Source organism: Thermobia domestica, chromosome 5 (assembly GCF_964235325.1).
Source record: "Thermobia domestica chromosome 5, izTheDome1.hap1.1, whole genome shotgun sequence".
Lineage (NCBI taxonomy): Eukaryota > Metazoa > Arthropoda > Insecta > Zygentoma > Lepismatidae > Thermobia > Thermobia domestica.
The window spans coordinates 315,141,688-315,161,192 of record NC_137458.1 but is presented as its reverse complement, the minus strand read 5'-3'; the positions used below and the strand labels follow the sequence as shown (position 1 = coordinate 315,161,192).

At 36.6% G+C, this 19,505-nt stretch overlaps 1 protein-coding gene across 1 annotated transcript in view; it reads left to right on the top strand.

The window, feature by feature from the left end:
• LOC145686791 (uncharacterized) overlaps positions 1–19,505 on the top strand; it is a 759,437-nt gene that overhangs the window by 602,577 nt on the left and 137,355 nt on the right. Inside the window, exon 13 of the mRNA XM_081760448.1 lies at positions 6,241–6,312. Within this exon, the coding sequence (XP_081616574.1) occupies positions 6,241–6,312 (72 nt within the window). The remainder of the gene's footprint in view (positions 1–6,240; positions 6,313–19,505) is intronic.

Here is a 19,505-nt window from a genome sequence, read left to right as displayed (position 1 = left end):
AGCTCATAAAGACAGCCGTCGAATAATTAGCTTAATAGAATGAATCTTATATTTAACATAATCTTTGACAACAAAGTTTCAACACAGATCAATATAATATAAATAACCTTTGCTTTTAATCAATTACGAATCGAATTATAATTCTTCACATTAACAAGAAAGAATTAAAATCATTTGAAAATTATCATTTGTTGAAACAGACGTGATAAAGTATTTAAAAGTCATAAGGGTTGTTTTCATTATTAACATTAACACATAAATTTGAAGATAAATGTTGATAAGAATCTATAGTTGATATGGGTTTAACCCTTACTTCATCAATTGCAGTCAATTTAAATTCGTACCTGCATATGATTCTAATAAAGTACATTGTACTGCACAATCGTGATTAGGTCCCGCATTATCATTTTGTACATGAATTGCGTCATTATTTTGATTTTGATATGAAGTGCCATCTCTTGAACTACGGTTATGTCTATACATAGGATTTATAGCATTTCTATAATTTCGCCATGCATTTCGACTGTTTTTGAGCCTCCTTCGATTAAGTGATCTGACATAATTATTGTCACGATTGGTTAGGTTAGGTGGATTCCCATCATATCTCTGTCTATTTTGTCCGTTCTGATTGTTGAAATTTGCTCGACTTAGGTTATATTCCGTATCGTTTACATTACAGATATTTAGATTCCGAACAGGTACAAGGTGATCTGAATTGTTTTTAATTTTGCCTAATCCTGCTTGATGATTCTGAGCGTGATATTGAGTTTCATAACATTGGACAAGCGTTAATAGGTGATTAAGACTCATACACTGGGTAGAAAACAGGATCTGTTGTAGTTTAAACGGTAGCAAATTTCGAATTGATGCAATTACTCTGGATTCCGATTGCAACGGATTTACGACTTTTAATTCGTTATATGTATTTACGACAAAATCGACAACAGATTTGTGCAAACGAGGATTAAAAGGTTGGTTTCTAATCGTGGCATCTCTGTTTGCAAGCAAAAAGTCGTTTTCGTAATTTGCAATCAGCGCTGCTTTGAATTCCTCATAAGTATTGATGTGATCCCGTACTGCTTTAAACCATAAAGAACATGGTGGGAGTAATAAATGAGGGATTAGTTTCATATATTGCGATTTATCTATACACATTATATTGCACTCATCTTGAAATTTTTCTAAGAAAGAGGTAGCATTTTCATTACATTTACCACTAAACTTACTCATAGCACGTATTTCACTCATCTTTACACTTAACTTTACCTTCCTTTCACCATTTCGTGTTCGTGTTGAGTGACAATTTTTACCTACTGCTTTATCTGTGGTTCCACCATCTCTTTTCCGCCCATCTTTATTCCTTGAATGAATTCCTTCCAAAATAATGTCCTCATCGGATGGATTACTTGAAGATGAGATAATATGAGGTCCACGTTGATTTGTTACGGGTGAATGCGAGGTCATCTCTTGTGAACAAGGGAACTCCAAATGATCATTAACCATGTTGTTGTGGTATGCGTTGTCCTTAATTTGTAACATCCTAATATCCTCTTGTAATGTAGATATCAACTGAGAGTTTGCACGTATTTGGTTAGAATTATCCGTAACCTGAATCTTTTGTTGCCGTACAGAAGATTCTATTACTTCCAAATCCTTTTTTACACAATTGACTTCTTGGATTACATGGTTGTAATTATCCTGGCAATCTTCTGATACTCTTTTTAACTTTTCATCAAATTGTAATGTAAGGTCTTTCACCGCCTGGATCACAGATTGTTTCGTATCTTCTGAATTTTGTTCTATTTGCTCCAACCGTCTACTTAATTCCTCGTACTGTTTACTGGATTCTTCGGATTTCTGCTGAACCGTATGCTTTAATTCTTCCGACATCTGGGCTAACTTTTGTTCTTGTCGCTGTAAAGCCATTAAGATTTTGTCTTCAAATGTCAACACTTCAGGTACAACAGGGGCTGTATTTTGTTCGTCGTTACCACTGTCACCAGTTTCTTTCTCCATTGCCTCACCGAGCATAATTTTTCTTGTGATTATTTTACCACTTCTAAGTATAGTTAAGTTCGTAGACATGAACCTTATTACTGAAGTAAATTCACCCCTTACTTTGTACTTCAGGATATGAATTTACAAAGATCCCGGGTGAGGTAAACCAAAATTTTACGACTCACCAAAGGTGGTCGCCAACCCTGGTTCGGCTAATAACATAAGTAAATCTTTAGTGGCCGTAATTGTTCACACCTTAAAATATCTTCCGTAATTATATCCACTAGTATTCTCACCTTTTATACTGAAATTACAAGTCGATGATGAGTAGTAAATAATTTATTCGTTGATTCTCTTTTAACGTATATTCATACAAACTGTTTTGCAATCAAACATGTTAATTATGTATCTATAAACAACTACCTAGCAACCAAATATACAATAATGTATATTTCTTACATATATTAAAAACATTCTTCTTTTGTTATTTTGAAATTAACATTATATCAGGTATAGTGCTTATGTAGAAGCACTTTCTGCCCAAAAATACAGGTAATTATCAATCGATACAAAGTATCTCGTTGTAAATTCGAGTCGAGTTGGGGGAAATTTTTCGAGCCGAGATCTCGAGTCGAACTCAAAGATGTCTGCTTCGATTCGAGTCGAGTTTAAAGAAAACTCGCTCGAACTCGCTCGTGCTCATTCCTATTGTATGCATGACGGGCATATAGAGTTCTTTCGGGGGGGATAGAACCATAAACATAATATATTTAAAAAATACTTAGTTTCACGGCTTTCTTCCCAGGGGGGAAAGGGGTGGTAGGTATCCAGCATTTCTTATAAGTACCTTATTTGAAATATGTAAAACAGTAACAAGTGGACAATACAATATACACATATCTTCTTATCTTCAGTTTTAATTACTGATTTCAATTGCAATTAACAATTACAATTAACAATTACAAGTTTCAATTGTCAATTGCAATTAAACAATTGAATGTTTCAATTGCACCCTTTGCAATTGACAATTAACAATTAAAAGTTTCAATTGCCTGGTGACCAATTAACAATTAACAATTGACGAAAATTTAATTGCAAATTTTATGATTGAATTCAATTGCAATTGAAATTAATTGTCAATTACAAATTGAAATCAATTGCAATTGAAATCAATTGCAATTGATTTTCAGAGCAATTACTTTCAATTGATTGATCAATTGCAATTGATTTCAATTGATTTTGCCCAACACTGGATAATATCACACGCAGAACTAAAGCTAAATGATTTACAGAGCACATCCAATCTAATTGGTGATAGGCAGTCGTCGATTACGCAGAATCATTTATCAAGGTTGCCAGATATTCCGGCCAGTGGTGGTAGCTAATAAACGTCTTACTTCTTCGTTGTGTTTCACCTTTACCCGGCCATTTTGCGATGCAGTATATCACACTTCGACGTGTGCGAGCGTTGTCTCTGTATTTTATTGTATTGTAAGCTTGTGTTGAATTTCAGATTCTGGCACACCTCCAGATCGGAAAAGTCGGAGTGGTGTTCTCTTTCTTCCTTTGTACTTCCACCTGGCAGCGGAGAGACCATGATTTCTGTGTAACAGAAGAAAGACAAATGGAGATTTAAAATTAATTGTTAGGCGCATTGCAACAAGTACAGTATTATATCATGCAAGGGGAGAAACGAGAGGGGACGATCTAAACGAGGAGAGACATGCAAAAGTGAGAAGAAGAAGCTTTACTTTCAGTTTATGATAGAAGAGGAAAAAAGTATGGTGATGAGGAAAATAATCGAATTCAAAGTTCCAGCGCATTTACACGTTTCATGGTCCAACTTTCCGAATAAGTGACTTCTGAATGTCTGCCCGTCAGTTCGTTCGTTCTAGTTCATCCCGATATAAACGTGTTCACCCACCTAGAAGCCATCCGTTCTTCGGATCTCAACCAAACTTTAAACTTCAGTTTTTAATAAGAAAGTTTAATAAGGAGAGTTCGAGTTTTCTTCCTATCTACGAAAGTAATAGTGGTTTACTGAAGGATCAAAATAAAAAAAAAAAAAAAAAATACGATTTTCCAAGAAATGGTTCTCACAATTCTGTTTTTATTTATTCCACCAAAAGGACTCATAAAATGCTTTGTGTTTAGTATTGTACTGTACGGAACAGAAACATAGACATTATGCGAAACTGATTAAAAACGACCTGAAGTTTTCGAAATGTGGGTTGTGGAGATGAATGAAGAGAATTGGCTGGTTCGAACAGAAAACGAATGAGAGAGTGTTAGAAATGGTGAGAAGGAAAGAACAGTTTTAGGTATTGTTGAGAAGAGGAAGAGAAACTGGTTGGAACATTGGCTAAGAAGGAACTGCATCATGAAGGACATGATAGAGGGTATGGTGGCAGGAAAGAGAGGGAGGAGGCGAAGGAGACTATAATTAACGGACGATATCAAAACAGAAAAAAATCGTACGTTAATGCGAAGAGGTTACCGGAAGACTGTGGGGCATGCAAGCTTCTCATTAGCGGCAAATGACTACCAAGAATGTCTATGATAAACACGAATATTTCATTAGCAACTTCATACTGTGATGTAGTCGTTTACTGGAAAAAGCTCAGAAAAGATACTTTACTCTTGAGAACGAGATCTTTCTGAATGAATAATTTTCTCAAATAAGACTCATTCGAGTTTCTTCATATGTATGTCATAAATAAATATATCATGAATAACTTGATAATGTGGAATAATTATTTTTTTCTGACAAATTCCATAATGGGTAGTTTATTCTTGTGAATGAGATTTTTTTGTGTGATTCGATCCCAGCCCCCGCCAAGTGAACTTTGTGGTGGACAAACACCGTGTGCGTGGGTTTTCTCGAGGGTCTCCCGTTTCCTCCCACTTTCTTCATTCCACCATTTCACTCATCTCTCATCATCACCGTCTCCTTTAGCCTAACCGGCATAACCATGGGACGTAAAACTCAAAGATTTCATTTCATTTTGTGTGTGTGTGTGTGTGACAATTTTCTCAATAACGATCCAGTCGATTTTGTTCATATCTCTCGTATAAACATTTCATTAATAAACAATAATGTTGCTTACATTACTTCCAATAAAAATATTCAGAAGGGGTAGTTTACTTTTGAAGGTGAATTTTCTTCGGGAAAAAAATCTTGAAAACGTGTTATGGATTTGTTCGTATATCACAAATAAATGTTTATATAATAACTACAGCCTAACAGGTTATAGTCTGAGAAATTTGAGTGAGAAAATTTAATGCAATGGCCCGTACCTTCTGTTCTATCTATCCTAGTAGTAGATATCAAGTTATAGCAGTTGTCATTAGAACTTCACACTTTCACGTTAAGCTATGGAGAAGTATAGGAAGTCATAGAAGGACTTGTCCTTTGTCGGCAGGCATCAGAGAAAGAAATGTTTTCCGATATGTGTTCAACAGATTTAAACCATCTTTCTTCTACTTAGACGGAAGGTTTCAAACATACTGCAACTTCTGGTGTCAATATTCATCTCCAGTAGAACACAGTGATAAGACTTTCTTTTGATATGGATTCATTGTCTCAAGACTGTTAATTAAGAGTTTAGTATCATTCTTAGGAACGAGGCTATAAGAGACGTGGTCCTATAGATTAACGTGTAATCAAAACTACATGAGCTCCACAATGAATCGAACCTTGGTCTCTCGTCAAAGACGCATACGCTAACCACAAAGCCAGGTAGTTCTGAGCGTCCCAAGAATAATTCTATTTCCGCGCTTCTTTGCGATGTCTTCTTGATTTTACGCTACAGATAGACATGACGTGACAAAGGGGGGGCAGGGAGACTCGGTTATAGAGCGCTTACTTCTGGTGCATGGGGTTGCTGGTTCAATCCCCAGCCAAGTAAGTTTGGGGTGGATATCATCATGTTCCTGGGTTTTCTCGGGGTACTCCCGTTTCGTCCTAGATTCTCATTCTAACAATTCTTCCATCATTCACTTGCCTTTAATCCCTCTCTATCCCTTATTAGCCTTGAGGGCATAGTTGTAGCACATTAAACTAAATGATTTCATTTCAATTCAGATTCCATACATGGCGTAAATAATTAGAGTTTTAGAAACGAAAAGTGATAATTTTAATTGAATTTGAATAAAGGAAAAAATAAAAGAGCTTTTAAGAAATAGGTACAGCATAAAAGCGAGCGCAATACTGTATTTCTTATATTCTTATTTTCTTTCCAGGAATCTGGAGAACAATTTATTCCGTCACTTGGATTCTAGCGTTCTGCGTCCTTTGTTATGTCTTCAGCACGTGTAAGTACTTAAAAACTAATCATTTCTGTAAATTTTATAAACATTTAATTATTGCCATTATTCTTGTTTTAAGAATAGTTTCTGCTTTAGTTCACTAATGAGAACAAATTTAATTAGGAGAACTTGATAGTTTCTATAAAATATTCGTTCATTAGGAATTCTGTTCAATACTTTTACAACGTACAAGGTAATTAACCATCAAACTCTATACAGTATCTTAAGGAACCTAGAGATTTATTGCTGCAAAACAATCTCTTAGTGGCTCCTACCTAAACTATATAGTCACGTCACTGTATGAACCGTCTTCCAATCACGTAGCCACTACCGTCTAAAGCAGAAGACAGTGCGCTTTGTGTTGGCTGCTGATAGACGATATTGTTCACTTCATGCCCTTGAAAAGCACACGGTCCGAAAGGAAAAGCCGCACAGCCGTGATTGATTAGGAAAGCTTAGTATTGTGCGGTAAATAACAACACAGTATTGACTCCATGTGCTTTCAAGGTCAACGAGGTAAACAAATGGGTTGGACCTGGCAGGAAGTAACAGCAACGGAACTATAGTTACAAATGGTATCGTTCACCCGTCCAAAATCCAACTTCATATTTAACTTTACTCCTACACTTAGCATGTTTCTTACCAACTTCCCAATGAACTTGTTGCGCATTTCTTATACCAATTTTACAAAATGTTTCGATTTACTGTCAATTTCAATATTACAAACTTGAACTTCAGGGTTCACTATTGATGGGTTATATATGTTTTTCTTGGTTAAGACTTTATCTCAGTATAAGTTTCACGAAAACAAAAATAGATAAACTTCGATCTTCTGTTGCAACATGCTGGCATTAGCAATAGTCCCATTCTAAATACGATTTACCTTCAAACATTGATACAAAAGAGTCATTAATATATTTTTGTGTACTCTTACAGAATATACAGTGCGTTTCAAAAAGAATGATCTTACTCCTATTTTCAATTATCATATTTAATAATGAAAATGTGTTACAATTTACAAAACAAATTACGAACTATTATGTAAATCCTCGAGTTTCTTTCACCATAGTTATGAATGCCCTATGTGGCCTTTACCTTTTGCTGAGACATATAATTAAGCCGATTACTATAATTCGTACCAAAACGTCTGAGAGCGTCTTCTTCCAGATACTTTACTTAATCCGTGATTCTGTTTTAGAGAGTGTCCAAGTCTACGGATGATCGTGGTACAGCGGGGGACACTTCTAAATGGTACACCCTAGCCGTAAATCTCCATATGGCTGTACCATTTAGAAGTGTCCCCCGCTGTACAAGCTGATTTACGTATCTCCACAAACATTTGTATTCGCTATATTGTATGCAGAAGTTGAGAGCCAAGGTGGGCGTGTTCACTAAAATCCTCTTGAATGTGTCGCAAATTTTTCTCTGGCGTGCATCATTAGCCATGGATTCTTTACGTTCACTGAGAAAAAAAGTACTAGGAATTCCGTGTGGATACATCGTATTTACGCGGGTGCGCTCCTTAAGTAATGTAATTTCAGGTATAAAAGTACAGCAGGTGGGAACACCATGCCAAGTCTGGAGTTCGGCGTCGAACTAGACTCGCTGTGAATGGATAATTTTATTCACATGATTGATTTCGTGTTAAAAACTATTACTCTCGTAAGGTAGGGAGTCACAGATTTAGAAAGAACCAAGAGGGGACAGTCGTAGGAAGGTGGTAACAATATTATATACGTTAGTTACCACCGTCGGAATGGGTTTGGGTTAATTCTAGATTTGAAATGGTGGTCCCACAATACAAAATTTTCGCTGGACGGTGGGGTAGATCGTACTACAAATGAAACAACATTACTTAATGTGGTGACGCGCGTAACCTGGTAAAAATAGCAGTTACATGCCAACTGGATTATGCATTTTTCTTCGTGTTCAAAAACGTCCAGTGCTTTAAATTTTGGATATGCAATTTCCACGACGAATGTTCTTTACCACTTTTGAATCAATGCCATAAAATTATCGGAATGCAACGTAGTCACGCACGTGGTGTTGATAAATTCAAATACACATTAATGCTTTCTGATGTATTAATATAATACCATCTTGTGAACGACTAAAATTAGCGTCTATTTCGGTGCTAGTAGTACAATCTAACGGCAGTAATTTTAAACTCTAGGCCATCGCTGGTCAGATAGTACAAAATTATGTTCATTGATCGTATGTGCTTTGTTGCCTAGATGTAAGAATCAGGCCGGTAGCCAGCCAAAAAATGTAGGGGGGGGGCGGTCCAACTATATTATAGTTTATCATCATATCATAGTTCATTTGCAAACATATCATGAAAATTTTATTGGGCCAGATAAAATTTAGAGGGGCCCGGCCCCCCGTAGACCCCTTGTATACGGGCCTGGTAAGAATTTAAAATCTGGTCATTGTTTTCCAAACATGATGTACTATAAATACTTTTTGTATTGCTAAGGAGTATTTCACAACTACTGAGATGGGAAAACAAATCGAAACTATAACTTGTTATGTAAAGGAAGCACCGTATCATTTACGTTATGAAGTATAGGGTATATTTATATTAGTGGAGATTGTTGTAAAGTGTTTAGTTTTACCATCTACAAAATTACGGGGGGGCCGCGGTGGCTCAGTGGTAGAGCGTTCACCTCTGGTGCTTGGGGTCGCGGGTTCAAATCCTGCTCCCGCCAAGTGAACTTTGTGGTGGACAAACACCGTGTGTGTGGGTTTTCTCGGGGTTCTCTCGTTTCCTCCCACTTTTTTCATTCCACCATTTCATTCATTTCTCATAATCACCGTCTCCTTTAACCTAACTGGCATAACCGTGGGACGTAAAACTCAAAGATTTCATTTCATTTCTACAAAATTACGTGTTCTTTAAGGTTCAGCCATGAAACTTCATCAACTACGCACTTCTCGTTTCACTCCTTTAAAATTAAGGAATATACAATGGGCCAGGGCCCCCACATGATTTCCTGGATCCCCGAAATGACCAGCTTTTAAAACATCATCGTAAGATTATTTCGCCTCAGTCATTTAAAAATAATTTACATACACTTAATAATTTACGGTAAATCATTTGATTATTCACCTTAAATTGAAATAGTTATGCATAAAGGTATAGCGTTTGGTTGGGGACAGCACTTCTTTTCTAAGCATAATAAACACTACCTGGTACAAAATAGAATTTATGGAAAAAAAGAAAAAAAAACTAAAAAGCAGTCTTTAGTTTTCCGGACGGAAACCAAAATTTTCTGTTTTTTTTTTCCAGGCCTCAAAATCACTACCTGTAACAGTTTTTTCGGGTTTTGTACATTGTAGCTGGCCCCCTCAAAAACGACGGCCCCTCCTAGATAAACCTGCTGGCTACTCCCCTGACTTTACTAGTAATTCCGGGTTCAATACTGATTTTCCATTGCTAAATAAAGCAAACGCGGTAAGATATATCGAGAAGCGGTATTTTGGAATTAATTTAGTCTCCCTAGAATACGTCCTACCTCCTCTATTAACTCTCTATTGAAATCGAAAGTGGTTGAAATCAAGCGTTTATGATTTCAACATTACAAAAACTATAATTGTGACAAGCGCTTTCTGGGAATCGATTCTACATCACTATAAAAGGCATCATTTCCACCAGTATTAGTCTACTAAAACCTGAACTCATTAAAAAGTTGCTAGTACTTCAAGTTTCAATAATTACAATAGAACAAAAACGGTAATATATAACGACAAGCATTTTTTAAAAAAAGTCACTTCAGCGTTTCGAGGAAACAAGCATGTCAAGGAAAATGCCGTCCGTCTGTATCTGGTTACACTACTACTAGTATTTGCGATTTCAGTATTTGCGCCTTTTTTACGTACAGCAAAAAAGGCAACAGAGATCGACAAGTAATTTTTAAATATCGATTCAACATCACAAGGAAAAATATAATGCCTGTCATGACTCTAATAAAACCGGAAGTGATAGACATTTCCGAACACTTCCGGTTTCAACATTCAAGTGCCAAAACGCTAACAGACAACAAAAACAGTTTTGTTTTTCAGTGTATTCAGTGTCCCAAGAATAGATTCCATCTGATATGCTTTACCGCCTTGCATTATATCTTTTATACCATACTGTACTAGTGACCTATTCCGAGTTATTGTATCTTTTAAAAACTCAAATTTCTCTTCTTTTAATGGCAACACTGTTGAACGGAACCTTCTAGACTTGGAGTCAGCGTAAAGAGTTCTTGTCAATATTTAATTTAAGGTGTACAAAATACTAGTACCTCACTTTTTCTGCGCGCCATAGCGTTTTCATTTAACACATGTTTCGCGTTATTTCAACAAAAGTTTGCAACATTGACCTGTGTTTATCATCTCTTTTATCTTTATTTTCATTGTTACTTCCAAAGATGATATTCAATTTAGGTCATTCGATTTACAAAAACGTAACTTTCTATTGGGTTGGCAATACTGTTTATCCGGTGATGTCCTTCAATACACGGGCAGATATCATCCTTTCTCTAGTTCCTTCGTGCAAAGTTGCGTATCTCTATGTCTCTTTCAGTTACTCCGTTATCACGGTTGGACATTGTAAATGTCATTTATTACTTTGTTGTCAAGTAGGAACGGGTTAACGTTCTCATCAGTGTTGCCAATATTTGGGAAAAGTCGCTAAATCTAGGGGATTCGACTTCCAGTATAACGAAAAAAAATTCCGATTAGCGACTTTTTTGGTTATTTTTGAATGACAATTTGGCGACTTGTTTACAAATCTAGCGACTTTCGTACTGTAAACAACTTCTCCTATAATCAAGTACTATTAACTTGAATCAATTGAGATGTATGTTTATTTTCCTTTTGCTTATTTGAATCAGTGCAGGTGTTGACGAGCTGGGAAAGTACATAGCATTTATCTCCAAATTCAATTTTGATTGCTGTTATCCACTGCCCTCTCACGGGGACGATCTCCTACCTTTAATATCCTTTAGTTTGCAGAGCCTCTGTTCAGAGACACAAGCAGTATATTACCGATAGCAAGCTTGTTATCTTTAGAAGCGCGAGTAGAAGTGAAGTAATATTTTTTGTAGACTTTTGCTTTTCGTAGTTTTTCTAAAATCGATTTTGATTTTATTGAAGTGAAATTGGACATAAAGTTAAAAATATATATTATATTAAAAGTCAAATTATTGCTCGTTACATATGCATCTTTCATTTACGTTTTTGTGGCGTAGATACTATAAAGAGAGAAAGACGAAATTCCACGAATAAATTTTTAGCGACTTTTCACCCAAGATTAGAGTCTTTTCAACTCCTATTTAGCGACTTTTTGTATCAACTTGTTGGCAATACTGATTCTCGTAGAAAGTTTCTATTTCATTAATGCGTGTTTAACTAACTAACTAACTAACTCTATGGCCTATGGAACCCGGAGGTTCAATGCCGCGTTCACAAAAGCTCTCCACTGACTTCTATCCTTAACTAACTGTATCCAGTTTCTACTTTGTATTCCTATCTCTGCGAGATCCTCTTAATATTATCTTGCCATCTGCGCCTAGGTCTTCCTAATGGTCGTTTCCCTGTTGGTCTTCCAGTCAAGACTTTGAAAGCGTTTCTACTTTCTTCCATTCTAGCTACATGACCTGCCCACCTAAGCCTCCTAGACTTGACGACCCTAACAATGTTGGGTAAACCATATAAATTATGTAGTTCCTCGTTATGAAGTTTCCGCCATTCCCCGTTCCCGTTCCTCTTGGGTCCGAATATTCGTCTCAGGATCTTATTCTCAAATACTTTCAGTCTATGTTCTTCCCTCAGAGTAAGTGACCATGTTTCGCAGCCATACAAAACAACAGGCATGATTATCGTTTTGTATATTTTAAGCTTCAAATTCCTCGACAGAATTCGCGACGACAAGAGATTTTGAACCGAATAGTAACACGAATTCCCTGCTTTTAGTCGACATTTAATTTCTTCGTGAATATGATTTCCCTCTGTTAATATTGATCCTAGATATTTGAAACTATCCACTTTATCAAAAGTTTTATTTAATATTTTAGCGCATTCATAATTTGCCGTATTACGGTCCCGACGCACTTCCATGTATTTAGTTTTCTCTGCATTTACTTCTAAACCCATGTCCCTGCAAGCGTTTAATAAGATCTCTGCATTTCTTTCTATTGTTCTCCTATCATCACCTATTAACTTTACATCATCAGCATATGCCATAACCTGGTGAATACCGTTCAACGCTAGGCCCTGGTTGCTATCTTTGATTTTCCTTATAACGTATTCCATAACAAAGTTAAATAATAATGGCGACTACGCATCTCCTTGTTTCAGGCCATTTTCGACCTGAAAACTCGTGGACAAAAATTTTCCTACACGGACTTTACTTTGGGATTCATTTAAACATATCTTAAATGCATGTTTACGGTCACATATAATACATTTTGCGGGTGTGCTTATCGCAACACAAAATTACACTAAATAAGGAACACCCTAATATATATATATATATATATATATATATATATATATATATATATATATATATATATATATATATATATATATATATATATATATATATATATATAGGGTGTGCATAAAGTCTGTTTCCACCCTATGTATCTTAGAATTGGCTACGAATATGAGAATACGAAAAACTACGTCCATAATTATATTAAGGGGCTTGAATTTTAACCTATAAAAGTTCACCCAGACACCCCCATATAGGGGTATGAGGGATAAACTTGAAAATTTTAAAATACAAAGGGTGTCGAGTAATATATCGTTGGAAAGGTCTCGACAAGAGAAATATTTTGGTGAAAGTTTCAGGTCCCTATGTTGACCCCACCCAAAATGGCGGTGGTTCTCATTTCATGTCCATAAAGTCCGTTGGCACTCCGTGTATCTTCGAAAGGACTAAGATGGGGGCGCGGTGGCTTAGTGATAGAGCGTTCACCTCCGGCGCTTGGGGTCCTTGGTTCGATCCCAGCTCGCACCGTGTGGACTTTGTGGTGGACAGACACCATGCTCGTGGGTTTTCTCGGGGTTCTCCCGTTTCGTCCCACTTCCTTCATTCCACCATTTCACTCATCTCTCATCATCACCTCTCCATTAGCCTAACCGGCATAATCGTGGGACGTAAAACTTAAAGATTTCATTTTTTGAAACGACTAAGAATATGTTAAAACGCAAAAACACGTCCATCATTATTTTAAGGGGCTTGAATTTTCACGAACAATATACATACACACCAAAACAATGTTCCAATTCAGGTGCTTCACATTTTAATTTGCCTCTCTTCCCAACCGGATAAAAGCTTTTTGAAGAAAGACCGTAAGAGACACTGAGGGTGTGAAGAGCCAACCCTAGATGGCTCTGAGCACACAACGTATATAATACTGGAGTGAGATATCAAGGAAAACTGAAGTAGAGGATACTGTTTTTAGGAAAATATATTCAGTAAAAGAATACAGTACTATTATATATTCGGACTTAATTTAATTGTTTAATTTCCTAGCAATAGTACAGAATAGTTACAATTTCTGCAAAATGGGAAGTGAGAAATAAGTATATTTTCAAGGTGTTGGTATTACATTACGTACTTCTTAATTCAAGAACGTGAACATTTAACGTGATTATCGACCCTAGTCCGAAATGTGTTCTAGCATTTAGCCCCGAATTTGCCCGAGCTCATGTGATAATCAAATGAGCCCGAATTACAGGAACTTAATGATTTAACGCAAAATTGTATTTATTTACAGCAAGTAGGGTATTAATTTTGTAGTCATGCTTTAAAAGTTCTTCAGAAAAAACAGTCCAATCAATATCGCTGTACAAAGCTAGGTCCGAAAAGGCCCGCGGGCTCGACCCGAACCCGTGCAGACCTCTACCTTATAGTACCATGTACACAGGTGTTAATCATAACGTGATATGGGCAAAACTATTTGTTCACTGAAAAGAGCCAAATATTGAGCGGATCAGAGGCTTGCATTATTAAATCAGGAGAGAGGTGTGGATTGGAAAGGTAAAATTGTAATATCAGATTAAATTCATTTTATAAAGCAGATTTTTAAAAGCAATTTTAGACCAAAATATATCATTATTAACAAATTCAACTTAAACAAAGAAACAGGTAGAATTTTAAACTAATGAAAAATTATAATTAACAGCTTTAACGTTACATCTGCTGATTATAATTTGTATTTGTTTTTTCGTTTCAAATGGAATGATGTATGATTTGCCTATTATGATGAAAATCTTCATTCCCATGTTAGACTCCTTTGTGATTTAAAAATAAATTGGCATTTAATACTTATTAAAAACTTCCAAATGCAGGTTTAGAGGCCAGTTCATATTAGAATCATAAAATTAGTAAGAACCACAACAACAATAGAAAAAGACCTATGTTTGAATGGTATATCCTCATATATTCGTCTAAAAAAACTGAAGAAAGTCTGGAAAATACAGTTTGAAAGACCGGTAACCACATTCGAGCGCAGTGCCTCCCGATTGCAAACTGAGAACGCTAGTTACCCTTCGCCTGATTGGTTTAAATTATTTTGGTAACATTCCTTCCTTGACACTTCTTTTGGCTTCAGTTGAAGGAGAAGTGGACTGTGTTGATTTCAGTTTTCTCCCGGGAGATTTTGAATATACGGGGTTGAAATAGCACACTGTGGAGAAGTGAGTCGGACAGTGAGTCGTGGTTTAATAAGATGTGACCTCCTGCAACCCACCTCCCACTGTGACTCGATCAGACCCTCTGTCCTACAGCGGGGGACACTTCTAAATGGTACACCTTAGCCGTAAATCTCCATATGGCTGTACCATTTAGAAGTGTCCCCCGCTGTACCATGACCCACTATGACTCACCGATCCAGTACAACATGCAGACTCACTCTGCTCAGTGCATTTGGGGGGCGCGGTAGAGAGTTCACCTCCGGTACTTGGGGTCGCTGGTTCGATCCCAGCTCTCGCCGTGTGGACTTTGTGGTGGACAAACACCGTGCACGTGGGTTTTCTTGGGGTTCTCCTGTTTCCTCCCAGTTTCTTCATTCCACAATTTCATTCATTTCTCATATTCACCGTCTCGTTTAGCCTAACCGGCATAACCGTGGGACGTAAAACTCAAATCTTTCATTTCATTTCTGCTCAGTGCATTGTAGACAGCATTTTCTAAACACTGGTGAATTTGTCTACGATTAACTTTCAAGGCCTCTATTTTTCTTCGTTTTTCATTTGTTTCTACTTACTTATTTTCTAGATGAGTATATGTAAGTAAAAAATAATTTCAGACACTTTTGGATATTGATATTTGTAATTGTAATAACAGCAATAGATCTTACTACTTGGCTTTCGAGACAAAGCCTGTGAGTTTTTTTGACGAGCTGATTACTGAGAAACGTATGTTTGAATCACTTCTAATATATGAATTATTATACCTAGGTATAAAAAATTGAATGTAGCTATGTGTGTGTGAGCATCACGACCAAATGTCGAAGCCAAATGAAATTACTTTTGGTATATGGTTAGAACCCAATTTCAACGGATATCATATCGCTTTCATTATAATACATATTCTAAGGGGGGAGTGTGAGTACGATCTTTTTGCGAAGAATTGAGTACCTCACGAGTGGGTCATGGGTCAGAATTTGTCTCAGTGTGTGGTGGGTCAGTGGGTCGTGGATCAAGTTTTCACTGACCCATACCATTTCCTGCACTGTGCATATACTGGTAACCTACAATAGGCATGAATGTATATTTGACTCCGGGGGAAATTTTGAAGTTTGGGGTGATTTCCCCCTGGACAAGTGATTGTCTATAAAATAAAAAAAAACAAACTGATATTAAAATTTCGTTAAACACAACGAATAGAATTCGTTGTTGTTGTAAATCCTTATTTTTTATGTTCAAGTTAACAATTGCGCGTTGAATAAAATACAAGTACAGAAAGTTTTATTTAGAATTTAGCTGCAACAATTTCAACGCTGTATACTCCGTCAAAATTCAACTATATTTGTAGGTACAATTTACGGAAATTACGTTTTCAGTTCGATACATCATAACCATAAGAATTTTTGTATCTATTACACACTTATCTTAAAATCCTTTATGCACACCATTATTTAGGCTAGAATTACAGAAAATAATGAACTCGATTATTCCGTTAGACTACCTTTGACAGACGATTAGTCAAAGTGAATGATTATACAACGAAATGATGGAATGGCAGTGTGGGAGGAATCGAAATAACACCGAGGGGTCGCGGTGGCTCAGTGATAGAGCGTTCACCTCTGATGCTTGGGGTGTCGGGTTCGATCCCAGCCCCCGCCAAGTGAACTTTGTGGTGGATTTCCTCGGGGTTCTCTCGTTTCCTCCCACTTTATTCATTTCACCATTTCATTCGTTACTCATCATCACCGTCTCCTTTAGCCTAACCAGCATAACCGTGGAACGTAAAACTTAAAGATTTCATTTCGTTTTTCGAAAGACCACCGAGAAAAACTACGGACGTGATATTATCCAAAGCACACTTACGACCTAGCATGGAACCAGAGAGCCATCGGACCAGAAGTGATCACTGTACCACCGAACCACCATACCCCCTTACAGCTAGTTTAGGTACAAAACCTCGCGGGCCAAAACCTCCACTAGTCAAAGCTCGCTGCCAAAAACCTCGCGGAACAAAATTTCTCCTGGATAAAACCTCGCCCCCCAAAATCTCGCTGGGCCAAAACTTCATCGTCCAAAACCTCGCGTCCCAAAATCTCGCCTGGAAAAAACCTCGCGGTCCTGATCTCGTGACACAGAATCTCACCTGGCCTAAACTACGTGGAACGTAATCTCGCCTAGGAAGAAATGTCGCCTAGTATAAAACCCCCTCACGACGATTTCTTCGATGTAGAATGTTCTATACATTGCTATATGTATATATTTAGTAGTAACACATAATTGCATTAAAATAATGACAACTAAACAATTCTAACGCATGTTTTGGAAATCTTATATAAAAATGAAAATGATGTTTGTGACATCATATCTCTTGACACAGCCAACCGATCTCAAATTTCAAACATAGATGATGTTCGGGCCTAGGATGATTTTGATTTCATTTTGACGGTGGAACTTAGGGGAGGGGGAGGGAGAGATGTATAAAAATTAATAAAACTTAATATCTCTTGAACCATAAGACCGATCTAACCCTGGTACGTAAAACTTAAATATTTCATTTCGATCAAATTTGCCACATAGTTGAGATTAGGGCCTGGGATGTTTTTTATTTCACTTTGACCGTGACACATAATGTAGGGGGGTTCATCTCATCCCGCAAAATTTTGGCCAAGTGAGATGTTGGTCCCTGAGGTTTTGGACGGCGAGGTTTTGACCCACGAGGATTAAGACGGTCAGGTTTTGGCCACGCGAGGTTTTGGACGGCGATGTTTCAACGAGAGATTTTGTCCGTATCCCTTGTCTGGAGAAACTATTTCCATATACATTTTGTCTTCGATTCATTTATTTCAAGTCGCATTATTTTGTCTGCAGCTATACAGAAAAATGCTATAGTTAAAAGATTGGAACGAAACAAACAATGAAGTAAAACTTATGGAAAACAAACAAAAGTGGAGATTAAAAAATGGAAAAAATTGACTTGGCTTATATATGAAAACATATTGTATTCGAACGATGTTGATGGTAAAAGGAAAATGGCTGAGAGGGGGAGAGTAAGCCATATATACCATGTGTCTGCTGGAAAGATTTTGCTTCTTTTCCTCATTCCACAGGTAACTCCAATATTTTCAAGTGTTTATGTTCTAAATTTAGCTCATTTATTCAATTTGCCCAGGCAAGGAAAATAATCTGCAGCTTTGAGATGTAAACAAACAATATTGATCGTAGCCTGATTCAAAATCATCGAAAGCTTCCGAAACAAATGAAAATAAGATGTATCTAGTCAAAAAGCTTCGTTTAATTTATATTTGCCTAGAAAATACAAAAATGTTTGGATTTACCTGCATCCATCAATACAGAAGATATTTACACTTTCCTGACAATATAACGTCTCGAGATGTAAACAAATATAATACCATGAACAAAAAACAATTTTCTCTTGGGGAACATCCTCTTTTCCTTTTTCGTAATTATCTCTTGTTTGAAAGAGGCAGAAACAATTAGATGCACATAGAAATTGAAGTGCAAATTAATCAAAGAAGATTGACAAAGGAGTACAATTACTAAAATAAATTGTTATTTGTTAAAGTGCAGGAAAGAACTTCATATCTCAATAAATGCTGGAAAATGTAAATTATTTTTAAAATGTTGTCTAGTATACTATGAGTCAAGAGTTTTTCAATTTTTATATATATCGAGGATTATCTGAGAGGGTGCACCAATAAATAAAAAAAAAATAACTAATCACACGGAAACTCTTCAAAAGTGACCTGTGACAATATTCTTTATCCCTGACAACACTGATGCATAGAACGCAGGAAAATATTTCAAAGAGGGTCGCAAGTGTTATGCAGGAAAAAAATGTTCTCTTCTCCTGGCTTCTATTTCCTTCCCTACCTGACAAATGTTATATTGTTTTACTTGGAGAATCCTTTTCCTTCAACCTTTTGAAAATCGACTTAAACTATGCTTTTGCAAAACTCCTCTTTCTTTTAAGCCCCAAACGGAAACATGACGCCAGGAAGTTTCAGAAAGGGTTGCTATTTTCACTGCTAGCTTCTCATTGTAGATAGTGTATATTTACAACGAAAAGAGTGCATCGACTAAATCCAGTCTATGTATAGAAAAGTTCATAGTTTCAGAGCTAGGGCTGTCCAAATTCGTGATACAATATGCACTCCTGGTCCTGGCGATTGCATGTGAGTGTAGTGATTGTACGCCGTAACCGAAATAGGGCTACTACTTTTCTATAGGCCTATATTTATATATTTTACATTAAAACTACTTTTTAGAGTTTTAATGTAAAATTCTGCATTTCAAACAAACAGGAAGCTATGCACCCCTTCCAAATTGAGCCTTTTGATGCGCTTGTCTCCTGAGTAAAAGTATCCTCAATTGAAAGTTACTCTTGTGTTGACTTTTCGCGACTAACTGATTAATATCTGGTTCAATATAACAACCGTTCAACTTATATCGCCAGTAAATATTTGTTGGCCTCTAAGTCTAAAATGTTATTG